Source organism: Rhea pennata, chromosome 25, assembly GCF_028389875.1.
Source record: "Rhea pennata isolate bPtePen1 chromosome 25, bPtePen1.pri, whole genome shotgun sequence".
NCBI lineage: Eukaryota > Metazoa > Chordata > Aves > Rheiformes > Rheidae > Rhea > Rhea pennata.
The window spans coordinates 4,618,019-4,632,531 of NC_084687.1; the positions used below are offsets into that span (position 1 = coordinate 4,618,019).

General features: G+C 39.1%; 1 protein-coding gene across 1 annotated transcript; it reads right to left on the reverse strand.

The window, feature by feature from the left end:
• Positions 1 to 3,751: 3,751 nt before the first annotated feature.
• USP49 (ubiquitin specific peptidase 49) lies at positions 3,752 to 12,213 on the reverse strand. The gene is made up of 6 exons (XM_062595011.1): positions 12,130 to 12,213; positions 9,772 to 11,182; positions 7,959 to 8,163; positions 5,846 to 5,954; positions 4,855 to 5,060; positions 3,752 to 4,099 (listed from the first exon to the last, which is right to left on the reverse strand). Exons 2-6 carry the CDS (start codon positions 11,152 to 11,154, stop codon positions 3,909 to 3,911), a joined length of 2,094 nt encoding a protein of 697 aa, XP_062450995.1. The 5' UTR covers positions 11,155 to 11,182; positions 12,130 to 12,213; the 3' UTR covers positions 3,752 to 3,908.
• Between the last annotated feature and the right edge of the window lie 2,300 nt (positions 12,214 to 14,513).

Sequence of the window (14,513 nt, forward strand, 5' to 3'; positions counted from 1 at the left end):
GCCATGAAATTATACATTAATATTCTTCAATTTTAAAGAAAATTGAGTAAAGTCAGTTTAATAATGAGTTGAACAGAATAAGGACATGTTGAACACAGCTCTTTACCAAAAGCTGCATGTTCATGAACTCAAAGAGTCTGTCAAGTGTACAGTAACTTCCTACACCTTTAGAAAACAACCTGCAAATGCCAAGAACCTAACACTTGTTCTAAGTAGCTCTCAAAGCAAGTGACTCCCCATCACAGGACCAGACTCCCAGCACAGAAGAGAATGAACAGTGGTGAAAGTGTGGTGCGCTGTTCTCATGGTATTAGATTAGCATTAGTAGCTGCTCCAGAACCCTGCAAGTTTGGTTATGCATGGTACAACAGGGACCTTTTGCAAATAGTTTAGTCAAGTCAAGTCAAGGTACTGAGCAAACTTGTTTAAGTTTGTTGCTTTTTTTTTTTTTTTTTTTTTTTTTTTTGGGGGGTATTTAGTCTGTTTTAACATTCCTTAACTGAGAAGTTGCAGCTATATATGCAGAAACAAATTCTACTCTCAGTTGCATCAAATTAAGGTTCTGATCTTGCAGACATCTCACAGCCACAACTCAGTTGCAAATGGAAATCCACACTTACATCCAAGTTACATCATCTGCTTATGCAGTTGCAGAAGCAGTGCCTAAGTCTGCAATTATTCTAAATATGTGTCAGTGTGTTAGAAGGATTTGAAGCTATAATACTAGAGGAGATACAAAGTTTACTTTATAGGCTACCTTTTTCAGGCATTCACTTAGGTGGGCTTCATTGAAATTGCAAGTAGTATATTCATCTTACTAACTTGAGGTAAACTTCCAATCAGAATTTCTGGCAAACAAGACACTATAAAACAGTGTACACCACAGAGGGAACATTGGGCTGTGCTTATATAAAGAAGCCTGCAGTAGACAAATATAAACCAAACAGCATAAAAAATGCTATACGCTATCGCTTCCAAATAAAAGCTAAATATTACAAAAATCTCACAGTGTTGGAAAAAGCAAGTTTACTTTGAAGTATAATTAATTCCTTCCCTATCAGGGCAATCATTTTTCTGACTGCAGTATCTCCACATCTCAGCACAACTAGGCTAATGTCACATGGAGAGGCCACTAATGTCAAAAGATGTCAACAGCAAATGCTACAAAATCTGCTTGGGAAATCAGATGCACCAGTGGCTAACAGTACACTCTCAGCTCCCCATTCCCCTCTGCAAGCTACTCAATTCAAAGTGACAACTGTATTACTACCTGAATTCAAATGTTAATGCAAAACACTCAGTCAAAAGATGAGCATTCATAGTGAAGAGTCTCAGCTCACTGAAGTAATAACTAATGCTGCATTAAGTTTGCCTCTATATCATGTTTTTATACAAACGGGGCTAGCATGGCTAAGAGATTCAGAAGGTGAACACACCATTTGGTAGTCAGAGCAAACCACAACCATCATTTAGAAAAACACAATCCTCTTAAAGGGTGGATACGCCTGGAAGGACAGATGGGAAAGACACCAGTTTTCCCTTCCACTCAGAGATTACTAAAAAGGCATTGTTAAACACTGTTTTTCTTTTAATTTTCCTTTTGAGACATGTAGTCTTCACAAAGCAAGTGCACTTGTAAGTATTTGATAATCACAAGTGCTTGATTTTGATCTTCCATGAATGTCAACTTCTGCCTGCGCTGAACCCGAACAAGCTTCACCTGCACTCAGTGGAGTCATGCTTCCTTTTACTGGATTTTAACTTGGCCTGTTGCGTTTTTATTATTCTGGCTTATTATTCTGATTCTGTGCAACCAGAAAATAAAACTACCTAGTAAATACGCAGATACACAGACATTCATAGGAAATCCTTTCAGATCCTGCTACATTTAGAAAAATAAAACCAAAACTTGTCATCACTTCCCATAAGACTGTTTCAAACTGTCTTGTCTCTAAAAATAAGAGTATATGATTTCAAAATTATATTTAATTGCCAAAAAGATTGCCAAAGTTTTTGTAGGCTCAAAAAGCAGCATGTCACTCAGACATACAGGAAATATGAAACTTTTTTCAGACAGAGGACACCTAGTATGACACTGTGCTCTAAGAAAGCAAAAGATTGTTATTTGCTGCACTCCTCTCTGCACGGCTGAAGTGATTAACAGCAGCCAGAGAAGACAGCCTGATTTGCCCATATGACAGAAAATTGAAAGTTGCAGTAGTGGCAGTGGAAAGAGAGGAATAGTATTTGGGAAACTTACCTCTTCACCCCTCCAACAATAATGTAGGGTTGTCAGTTTATGTCTGATGGGTAAATGCTGACAAGAATAAAAGGAGAAGGGGGAGGGGAGAGAAATAATTTCAGAACTTCTCTACCTGAAAAGTGAATCAAAATTTTTGAAGAACTTCATACTTTTACACGGTTTCATCTTCAACCATTTAAAAAATCCCATCAAGACTGGAAGAGGCCATGTCTCTTTGCAGTCACGTATTCTGATTTGATTAAAATATGAAATGTGAACAACTAAACTTCAAAATATAAAAACATCTAAGATGCAATTATAGACTGAGAATTCATTCTTTATACATGGTCAGCTTGGTCCCTATGTTTCTCATTTGATTTTAAAAACATTAGTAATAATACAGATTTTTCTTTTTGTAGCCTTCCAAACTCAATATGGAACTTCAGAATTAAACTGGATTTGTTCCCTCAGTAGAGATAAAGACCTCACAGGCTAAATTCTATTCACTACATCTGTGCAACCTCACTGCCTTCAGTCAGTTTGGGCCACATGTGACGCTGGAGTTAAGGAGCATTTGTATTTGTACAGAAGCAGGAACAGAATCCAGCTCTGTCTCCCACTGCTGTGGTATTACTTCCACCCTATTCACCTGAGGAAAACAGGCCACACTTGCAAAAGTGCTAGTTTGTCAGTACAAGTTGCCTCCATACCAACTGCCTCTACTATCAGAGCTGTGCAAGCCAGGGCTCAGACTTCATTACAGCCCTGATGTGCAAAGCTATGCCAGTAGAAGCCTGCAGTATAGGCTTTGTTTCTACTGCCTCTGTAAACAGATATGACTCTGAACACACACAAGTACATGCCTGTCTTATCACAGGGTATTTTTTTTTAAGCATACTTTCTCCAGAGTAGGACTGTTTTTAAATAACATTCCAAGAGAATTTAGTTGCCAATTCAGTTCAGCCTAAGGAATAAATCAGCAAGTGTGCACACAGAGCCAGTAACACCGAGAAAAAGAACTGCTGACAAAGATTGCCAGTCATGGGTTTGCCCTCAACTGCTGGCAAAGAAACTGGTATCACAGAGATAGCTGAGGTCTCGGGGAACATTTTCTCTGGTAGAAGAACATTAAAGATTTCTCCAGCAAGAATGGCTTGTAGAACAACCAACTCCATCTATTCAATATACGCTGGAAACCATTCAAATAAATACATGGGGAGAGACTGTGTGATTCAAACCCTGGAAGTCTGATTGACAAACAGAATGACAGTTAAAGGGGAGGGTACTATACCTGTTCCTTCTGGAGGTTTATCAGCATTACTAGGTGCTGAAGGATTTGGGAAGTCAGTTGAATGCTTCTGTTTCCCGGTTGCGCTCATTGTTACATGCCCTAATCAATTCCTTTTTGATAAAAAATTAAGAATACTAAGCATCAAATTTTCTCTTTTTGTTTTGTAGGAACAATTTAACACCTTTAAAAACAAGATTCTGATTACAATCTTATGTCACAGAACTGCACAGCTTGATAAGACTTTTCCAGACCCTGGGTGGCAAACATCATGATCTGATCCATTCCTGCAGCAAGTCTTTTTTCCTATAGAGGAAAGATGTGAACACCCATAGTTTTAAAAAACTGAGACTGTTGATTGAGTTATAGTGCTTCCCATCATGGAAATGTCAGTCTTCCGTCCTTATCGCTGTTTTTGGATGGCACCTGAGCTTGGAGTTGTTTTTCTGAGATTCCTGCTTTGCCCTGTACTGTTCTTTGCGTGTAAAAAAGAATGTAGGCCTGGGTTTTGCACACCTCCTCCACACTACATACATTCAGTTTGGAGTCATTGCAGTGGACCCAAAAACCTAGGAATCAAAGTGAGAAAGAGGACATCAGTAAGGGAGACATCATTCTTTCTGACTGTATTTTGGAACTCTTTATAGGAGCCATCCACAGAGAAACAGGGTTATGCAGGAGAAAAGGCATCTTTACCTTTTCCTCATAAATACTTTGGAAAGGAGTTTCTAATAAGAAAAACATACCACTTCTGTGCTGTTAACACAGTTTAGAAATATGAAATCATAGTTCAACCAATTGTATATTTTGGCACAAAAATTTCACTAATAAAATAAAAATTTCTTGGAGATAGCCAATTTGTACCCCTTTCTCCATAAGTTAGAAGGCAGAATTGATACTACTTCAGCTGCAGAAAGAGACTGCTGGAAATTCATAAAAACCCTGCGGATGTTATTCATGAATAGTCCCTGTCCAGTTTCAAAACACTTTCTGTTTATCTCATCAGCCCAAAGATGCTAAGAAAAGACACCCAGCTGGAGCAGCCCCACAGAGTTACATAGTGTAAGAAAATGAACCGTTCATGCTGTTAACAACAAGCAATAAAAGGCATCCCAAAGGGCTACAAAGCAAAGAGCAGCAATCTGTGGTCCTTGTGCAAAAAAAGAAAACATGCTACTAGCAACACATTCTGGGAAACCAACTACTGAGTATCAGGAAACTTGATCGCGAACAACTTTGATTGTAAAGCTCTACAGCGCACTGCATCTACGGAACAAAGTACAAGCTGCTTGAATTTGTTTCCCCCGGAATAAGGCACACGCACCTCCCTCCGTGTTGTAGCAATATGCTGTGTAGTGTCCTGAGCCAAACCCTTTCCCGTGATGCATCACCACAGCGGAGAGGTCATAGACAAAGGTCTCTTTGTCAAGAGAGGAGATAGAGTCCCTGCAGCAGTAAGGTTCCATGTTTAATACCTGGTCAAAGAGGACATGGACCCCAATCTTCTCACGGTGATTGCGTTCAGACCACCTGCAAACACAAGTGCATGAATCAGGCTCGGGATTCCTCTTCTTGACAGTGATAAAGGGCTGCGGAAGCGCACGAACAGGAGGCGCAGAAACCTAGCCACTCCTGAGCAACTCTGAAGAGCCTTCACTGCTAGGATCAGATAAGCACTACATGCATTTTTCCTTCTACTTTTACTCTAACATCCACTTCAGTTATATTTTGCATAAAATAGATATTATTACTGATGCCCTGAGGTATTTGTTGTGGTAGTTAGGATATTTTTGAGATTTGTAACAGCCAAACACAAAGAAAGCCAGACACCTATTGTGACAGTCAAACAACATTTAAAATACTCAATTACATAAACTTCCCACATCTCACAATTGCTTGCACTAACCATTTTAGAAACTTCTCAAAATATTTACAACTTCTTCTGCTACATTTTATTCAATAGGTAAATGCACAATATTGGTTATTTAAACTATCCAACAACCTCTTCACTCAACAGATCAGATCATCCTTCTCACAGCCACTGTTTCAAGTTATCTGCAAACTTAGACAGAGGTTACTGGGCATGATTCAAAGGAATTAGCATTAATCTTTACAACTTGTTATATAGTGTGTGTATTAGAAAATGCACTAGGAACAGCCTGCTGATTTTAATTTAAATGCTACCCTGAGAAGGTATCAACACGTCTGGTTTGGGTAAAATGTTTATACACATGCACCTCCCACACTAATCAGTTGTTTCCAAAAAACCCAGCAGTAACACAATTGCTAGACATCATGCAAGGCATCCCACTCACCTGAATCGTTTAAGGTGCAGTCGGAGGACCTGAGGTAGTCTGTAAATCATTAACTGTTTTCTAGCTTCACTCAAAACAAGAGGTTTAGGAGAAGACTTTCGTCGTTTGCCTACCAAAAGAAAAAGATACCAGGCAGAGAATGTTAGATTGTAGATAATTTGCTGGGGGTGGGGGGGGAGGGCGGGAACATCAGGAACCCTTTTTTCTCTTCCAGTAGCAATAGTCCAGTTCACTGTAAGATGCACTCATAGGATGGAGACAGAAGTAAACACTATTTATGCATTCCTTCACAGAGGAGGAATTTCTTGGTCAGGAACAACTGGCTTAAAAATACCTAAACTTTTTCATTTTTGTGATGCTTATGAACACACCATCAGTTATCTGCTTCAAGCTGCTCCTGCTGACATTTCTGCTCTGAGAAACACAATAGAAATAGTAATAGAGGACTTGGGCCAAAGACTTCTAGGGTTGCAGCAGTTTCAACAGAAAAACCAGCAGCACACAAATAATACTATTTGACATCATATTACTTTAGAAGGTATGATCCATTTATTATACCACTACCATAAAGCTTGTACTAGCAAGCTTTACTAGCTCAAGAACATTAATACAAGTCAGAGGAAAATGCCTCCAGCAAGGTTCCAACTCTAGAAGTTCTGCCGCCCAAGAAAGAAAAGCAACAGCTAAGCAGAAACTGGAAAAGAGGAAAAAAGGTTCCTCTTCCCAGTGAAAGCCTATTGCGCTTTCCAAAGCAGTAACATATGATTATATCATGAAGAAGACGGGTGGTTTTCAGAGTTTCCAATAAGAAACGGACCTGTTAATTACTTTTCTGCACCTTACTGCACCAGTTGGGAACAGATGGGTTGCTCCTCCTCTATCATGTCTGATTAGCAGTGCCCCATAGTTTTTGGCACCTACAAGCAGGCTACTTGCTTTTCCGTAAGATTTTTTTATCTGGTTAATGTCTCCTTAGCTATGTAACTCTGAAGTAACTGTTAAAATTCGGGCTTTCATCAACCACCATAGAAAACAGAGTTAAGATAAAAGTTGCACTGAGTCATATTGATACTTTGCAAACATCATCTGTGAATAACAATCTGTTCAAACCATATTTGGTTTTCCTTCAAGGACTTCCACAAGTTAACGGCTATTTCCTAGCGTTTTGGGAAGACATGTGGTAACAGATTCATTGTAAGTTGATAAACACAGTTCTACATGTATTTGTTATTTCAGCTGTACTGGTTGCAATATAAGTCAAATCATTGGAGTTTCCTGCCAAATGGGCAAATATTTGCCATAAATACCTGCACGAAACAATTCAAATTCAGTGGAGTTAGTAACCTATCTGCATGATTATACAGAAGGCTGAGGTTTTTTCAGAAATATAATGACCTTATAATTAGACCTACTAAAAGAAAGCAGAAGTCATCTTCTAGCTGAACATAGCAAAACACATGTATTCACATAACTGCTAATACATTGATGTGGGACTAATGACAGTTCATCGCTTCCTGACAAAATTCCTGAAAATTCCCTATAGAAACTCTAACCTGGCAGCAGACCTTGAGAACTATGCCTTTGTGGCTTCTGGTTAAAGGAATCAATCAAGAATAGGCAGCACAAAGCATATAGATGACTCGTTAAACATGCACAAAGAGTTTGAGAAAACTGTCCTCTTCTTATCATATAGAAGTTGCATAGCTTTCCCACTATACAGCAGAGATGAGCAAAGCATAATGGAAAAGGTTTCTTCTCTTGTCTCTAAACCAAACACCCCTCAGCCTAAATTCTTACTGCAGTTGCCTCTCCCCCTAAAAACACAAGCAGGGGGAGCAGTTCTAAACTAGCTCATATTAAATCCTTAGCAAATCATGCTGCTGAATGGCAGAGATGATAAAAGAATGAAATAATTCCAAACTGGTGCCTGAAGGAGCAGAAGCTATCAACAGGAAGAAACAAAACAGCATAATCAGTGAGGAAAAACAGTTTTCATAGACTCATAGGTCACAATACTAGTTTTTAGACACACAAAAGGTACATTGGAAGCCTCTCATTCAGAAAAACAGAGTGTGCTTCTAACCTGCAAAGACAGGAGCAGCATCTGACTTACTGTTGCATTGGTCGCATGCATATATCCTCCCTTCCAGAGCTTCAGTTTCCGTGAACTTGGCCAACATTTCTGTCAGCATGCACTCTGCCTGGTTAACAGGGACAATCCCTTTCTCAATAGAATGATAGCGCTCCGGAAATTCCAGGGAAAGATCCCAAAAGGGCTCAACGGTGTTGGATTTGTAGTTGCATGTTATACAGGTGACCTGGAAATGAAATGTTTACACACAAATGAAGTTATGTACACGTATACCTCCAGACATTTACATTCACATCCAAATTAACAAATCCGTGCCCAAAAGGCAGCGCAGTTTCATGGACATAAAAATGGTCTAGCAGTCAAGAGAAGCACTACTTATTTCCAGTCTGAAAGCTAAGTCTGTCTTGAGCAAATAAAGTGAACTTCCTTCTCAGTGCTCCACCAGAGACAATATTCACCTTTATGGGATTCACTTCCTCAGCTGAAGAACATTACAGGTATAATACTACTTCAGCTGGCTAACACACATTTTGGAACAGCTTTCTAATATAAAGAATACACATGAGCATTTATCATGCAACTTTCTTTCCCTAGTTTCTCTACTTCGCTTGCATATTTGAAAGTGCTACCTATAGATCCTTAACTTTTTCATCAGCTAACTGTATAATTATTATTAGTGAATGGAGCACAAAAGGAGAAATTAGAAATGAACTTGTTTTCTCATGTCATCCCAAAGACAGTAGAAGAGTTTTAAATTAAACTCAGAGGCAGCAGATGGGAGCATTAAGAGGTAACAAAAAACAGAAAGCAAGTTATTTATACTATATCATAGCAGTGGATAAATTACATTGATTCACAATTTTCTGAGCTGTTAACAGAGATCTACCACTGAATCTAAAACACTGACCTTAGCCACAGCATATCATCTTCCACAGTCAAGAGACACAACTGAACAAAGAGCATTTAGTTAAGTGCACAAGAAGTTAATGTAATGTATAAATAATTCAAGAGAACCATGAATTTCGTCATTTCTTCCCTGAAAAGCCAGAAGTTTTATCCTGAAAAATACACTTTGTAATCTTTAAAATGCACATTAGTTCTTACGAAAGGTAAGCTCGGTAAGACCAGCACTGAGAAAGATGATATAAATCTAATGAGAATGCAGATATTATATCCTTGTGGTTTGATCCTGCAAACTGTCAAGCATCTCAAGTTATGCACACACACTTTTCTCTTGGAAAGCAAAAGTAGTTGAGGGCTTTCAGAGACTCACTGCACTCTCAGGATCAGACTTTTGGGGAAAAAGATGTTTCAGACAAGGGAACAGCACAAAACTAAGAAACCAAGCAGTGCGAGAGGGCTGACACTTTCAACCCCTACAGAAACATATGTTAAACATGCTCAGTGTCTCAAGATGCCTTTAAAATGTCTCGAAAAAAAAGTCACAGTTAGTTTGTGTTATAAAGAATAAAATTATTGCCTTCTCTGTCCTTCATCATATTCCTTCTAGCCAGGGAAACAAAACCAGAAAAGACCAAACAGAATACAAAGACACTTTATAAATCCTGTAACAACTTAAAACTAAAGGCCTAGAACTTCTTTACTGGTGCAGATCTCATCCTGCAGTAGCAAAAGTCAGTTAAATTTATGATACCATTAGACACGTGACAAGTACTGAAAATGCTGACAACCCCCACAGCAATCTAACTGATTTCATTCTCAGGAGGCACTCCTAAAAAATTCCTTTCACATATCCAGCACTTCCTCAAGAAACAGCCTTTGCTTCTTGGTGCTAAAAGGGCCAAATGATTTCTGTGGAAAACCAGGTTCATACCTGACTGAGTAGCTGCCCATGAAAAATGGTGTTCACCACCTTCAGGACCTGCTTCGTGAGCTTCCTTTGTGAGAAAGGGATGAGGATCCTGTGTTTTGTTCCTTCCGACTCCAGCTCCTGCTGCACTTTGTCCAATAACTCACATAGGAATTCCTGAGCGTCCTGCTGATCGTAACCTCGAAATGCTGGGATCAGACTCCACACAGAGTGCAGCATGGCAAATGGGGACACGAGCGCCCACTTGCCAGACCACATCACTCTGAAGAGGGTGTGCAATTCATGGCAGAGGGAGATGTGCTTTGAACTTGGTTCCTTGGGTTGTATTAGTTCTAAACTCCTGCTTATTGAGGAGCCACCATTTAAGCCAGCTGGCAAGCTGTGTGCGCCATATGAGCCTACTTTATCAGTCTTTCCTGACTCATTAGCAGCAGATCCATTTGCCAATTTGCCAGGCATCCTAGACTTCCCATTCACAGTTTTGGCTAAGAGTTCTTCTGTTTCACAGAGATCAAGTGTCAGAAAACATTCTCTAAATTTCTGGAGGTGACTTAGCACTTGCAGAATAGAATTCATATAACATGTGTTTCCCAGGTTCCTTAGACCCGTCACCCCGGGAGTCATCAGAGGCTTACGCCGTATGGAATAAAATTGTTTGAATCTGCTGCTCTGTATTCGCCTTGAGGTAGGGGAAGTGGTTGCCACCTCTCTGAATTTCCTTGGAATCAAGTTCTCTCTGTGCACATGAGACAGCAACCTTGCACTCTTCCTTGGAGGGGTGTTTGCTAACTCCTCCAGAAGTTGTCTCTTCATCTCCTGCCGCCGCTGCCTAGCTGCTTCCTTCTTTTTCTCCAACTCTTCCATTTGTTTCTTTTGTTCTAATTTTAGCTGGCCTCTGGAGCTCTTACCAAACCAGGTCCGCAGCGCTTTTGTGAGCAAAGATTGGCGCCTGTGCCAGAGAGCCGTAAGCATCTGAGGCTGTCCCTGAGGGGTCCTTTGATGGCTGCACATGTCCTCTCCAAAAGCCATTGATCGCAATGTCCTACCACTTCTTGTTGATGGATCATGTTTTTGACTCCTAATTGCCAAAAGAGAACTTCTTAGCAATTTCAGATCTCCCTCTGGGTTATCATTCAAGACATAATCTTCACAAAGGTAACAAAAGACATAAAGATCATTAACTTCCATTGCCAATGGATGTCTGGTTTCTTCAAAGTGTTTAAGTGCATGTTCTTCAATGTACCTCCCACAGGCTACATGGGAGCATTTCAGACAAGCCCAGATAGATTCTGTCGTCTGGCAGTCCACACAGCGCCACTTCTGGGGGTTCAGGATAGAATGGTCCTGGGCGAGTCGTAGTCGCCCAACATGTTTGCATCTATCCATGTCTTACAGAAGTCTTCGCTGCTTTGACCTTGGAAGGTAAAAGGGGGAGGGAGGGGGGAAAGAGAGCTCTTAGAGCCATTAAACATATTTAAAATGATCTCTCTTGTGCCAAACGTAAAGACCTATAAAGATACAGATGTCATATCTTGTCAATTCCAACTGCAGTACTTCTTCCATTGACTATATTATTTGTGTGTACATTTTTTCTGAAAAGCAGTTTTTAGTACCATTGAAAGATAATGGTTTGACAAGCTCTGCAGACTAAAACTGTCTGTCTGCCTTCTAAAGACAGCCCAGACAGCTGCCAGAGAGCCTCACCCAACCTGGATGACTTGCTTCACAGAGAAGAGATTAATTCAGCCCACATACCCATTTGATCTTTAGCTGCCCTCCTGAAGTTGTTACATACAAAATGAATTTGTAATTGGAATGCACGCCATCAGGAACTAGACTGAAGCTACCAACTTTTCACAGAAGCCACAAACATGTCAGATAATTGTAATAATCAGAACTAGTCTATATGCAATCTGCAAGTCCACAGGCTCCGCACTCTATTCCAGAACTCTCCAATTTCCCACACACTCACAAAAATTTTAATGTTTAAAAAAAGTCAATTGGAAAAAAATGAAATGCATAATACCATGTGATGTCCGTATTCTTGCAAAATGTGTGCGTGTTTGCATGAATGCATACATAAACATGAAACATAATTGATTTACTGAATTTTTTATATTGTGACTGAAGAAAAATCAAAGCAGACACCAGAATTCTAAAGCGCAAAAAGCTTTCACTTTGTATCCAATGTCCACGTTTCATAAATGACACTCAGTTGTGCAAAGAGCACAATTAAAACAACATTCCTCATGCCAGCAATGTAGTTTCTTTTGTACATTCCTTCCAATTTTCTGATACAGCTGAAAAAGTCGAGGGCACAGAAATAGCACCCAGATTCATTCACTCACACGCGCTACTCACTGAGTCATGCTTAAACATTCCTTCCTTCGCAACGTAATGTCCAGGGCTTGGAACATCCCCATTTCAGCCAAAGGAGTCTTGGCAGTTCTTCGAGAATTTAATTACTACTTAAATCTTCATTGTAAGGCAGCACAGCTTCAAAGCCCTAGAGAGAGAATATTCTTGTGATGCACATAAACACACTAAGAAACCTAGCATGGTTGCTTTTGAACAAGATTAATGCCCGCAGTGTAAGAGCCTCCGCAGCAAAAACATTTATTACAGAGAACAGAATTAGCTGGAAACCAAAACATGACTGCACCTAAGAATCCCAATAGTTGGATGTAAAGAAAAAAATCAAATGAAAGAGACACTCCAGAATTTCATTTTTCTGCTTTCATTCTCTGATAATCTATAAATCTACTGATCACCCATAGCCTTTTCATCGCAAGTCTTTTGTAGTGGATGACCCACCATATGGCAGAGAGAAAAAATATGAGAAAAAAAATGAGTAAAAACGTGCACATCCTGTGATCACTTCAATTTTGGCTGCTTCGGTAACTTGGTGAGAGAAGGCAGAAGAGGGGGGAAAAAAAAGTCTGTCCTGAATTAAACTTCATTTCTAAATGTTTTTTCAAACAATAAAAAAGTGAAGTAATGAATAGTTTTCAAGTGTGGACTGCAACAAAATAAGAACTACAGAGGAAAAAAGAAGGAAAAATCTGCATTTTGCCAACAGCAGAAAAAAATGTAAAAATGTAACTGTTGTAACAATCCAAGAAAAGATTAATTTAATTTGTGCATATATGACTTCAGTACTTCAATATAATACAATGCAGTGATAGGAGGGACAGCAGTAATACGCAAAGTGGTTACAGATGTCACAGATCTGGTGTATAGAACACGTAGTTAAAGAAAACACTTCATGAAGGGCAGAGTTTAACATAGCTAAGGAAATACCATGCTTTCTCAAAGCTTTAAGATAAGCATTGAACAGTTGACTATAAAGGCTATAGAGAAAACATATCTGACCAAGCTACCAAAACACTTTTTTAGTTGTCCTAAAATTATGCAAATATACTTTAATTATTTTTCCCTCAGTGACACTGCTGCTAAAGATGGAACCTGTTAAATAAAAACAAACAAAAATCAAGCCTTTTCTATTCTTTAACTCTTCTTTCTTTTAGATTAAAGCAGAAAAAGTGGCCTCTTCAGAATTCATTTCAATATTTTGATTCTGCAATATCTAAATATTTTTTTCTTTTTTATTTGAAACAGTTCTGAAATTTGCTAGACCTCTCATTTGGACTACGTTCATTCATTTGCAAATCCTATAACCTGGAGAGGCACTTTTAGAAATCCCCAAATAAACAAAGGACAGATTGAGTCCCTCCTTTTGAGTTGGAAACATTCCTCCCTACCTTTCTCCCACCTTCCTCTCTGACCTTTATCTCCCCCTTCTTTATTTTTCTGCTCAAGTCTTGATGCAAAATTGTGGAATAATCCTGTCTAGTCTTAGTGAGACCAAGTGGCATAGATTCCAGCTTGAAAGAGTATAGACACTATGGTAACATTGACAGCCTTCATTTACATAAAAGAATACTAATTATGTTGTATCATCAACATCTGTGATTCTGCTCACTGCCATATGCGACAGTGTCGGGAATTTAACCCTTGAGTCTCACCAGCGTATCCAAGATAGGTGCCATGTTACAAAAAAATAGGCCTTATAAATACTATTTTCTACGGTCTGATTAAATAGCTGCCAAGTGCAGTCACTCACCAGTTCTGCAAGGTCTCAGGACAGTGCATTTTCAAAAAGCACTGAATTTATCCTCAATTTCCAAGAAAGAAAAAAAAAAAAAGAAACAATGCTGGTATGTTGCTAGCTTCAGCTGAGTAACAGGCTACAAGGAAATCAATCACACACCAGATACAGTGCGTTAAAGAATGATGTTTAACAATGGAGTAGGCTGTCAGTATATAAATTATAAGCTTTTTGTCTACTGCATTTGCTTTTCCTGTGTGGGCCAGCAAGATTTCCTGTTTAAAAAAAAAGGAAAATAATTTTAACAACTTTGGTCAGTTAACAAAGCAGCTTTGTTACACCTCAACTCAGTTACTCACAATACAAAAGCATCTTTGATACTGCACATAATATTTCCCACCTGTTTCTCTTTAGGTATCTATGGATACTTCCCTTACAAATCTAAGCCCTATGAATAAATATCAAATACATTAGGCTGCTCTGCAAGTTAGAAATAAGCAACGTTACTTAACTCAAACCACTTAAATCATACACCTTTTCAACTTCCTCCTTCTGAAATCGTCCTCAAATAAGATCTCTTACTTTTCACCAGTGTGGTTTTAATGTCAAAACTAAGAAGGAAGAGCAGCTTGCATAC

Bases quoted from the DNA above. Each gene is read 5' to 3' on its own strand.
- USP49 (XM_062595011.1), bottom strand. From the start codon at position 11,154: ATGGATAGATGCAAACATGTTGGGCGACTACGACTCGCCCAGGACCAT. The intron at 8,164-9,771 runs GTATGAACCTGG...TTTCATTTCCAG, and splicing joins ATGGGCAGCTACTCAGTCAG to GTCACCTGTATAACATGCAA. The intron at 5,061-5,845 runs GTGAGTGGGATG...TTGTGTTTGCAG, and splicing joins CTGCACCTTAAACGATTCAG to GTGGTCTGAACGCAATCACC.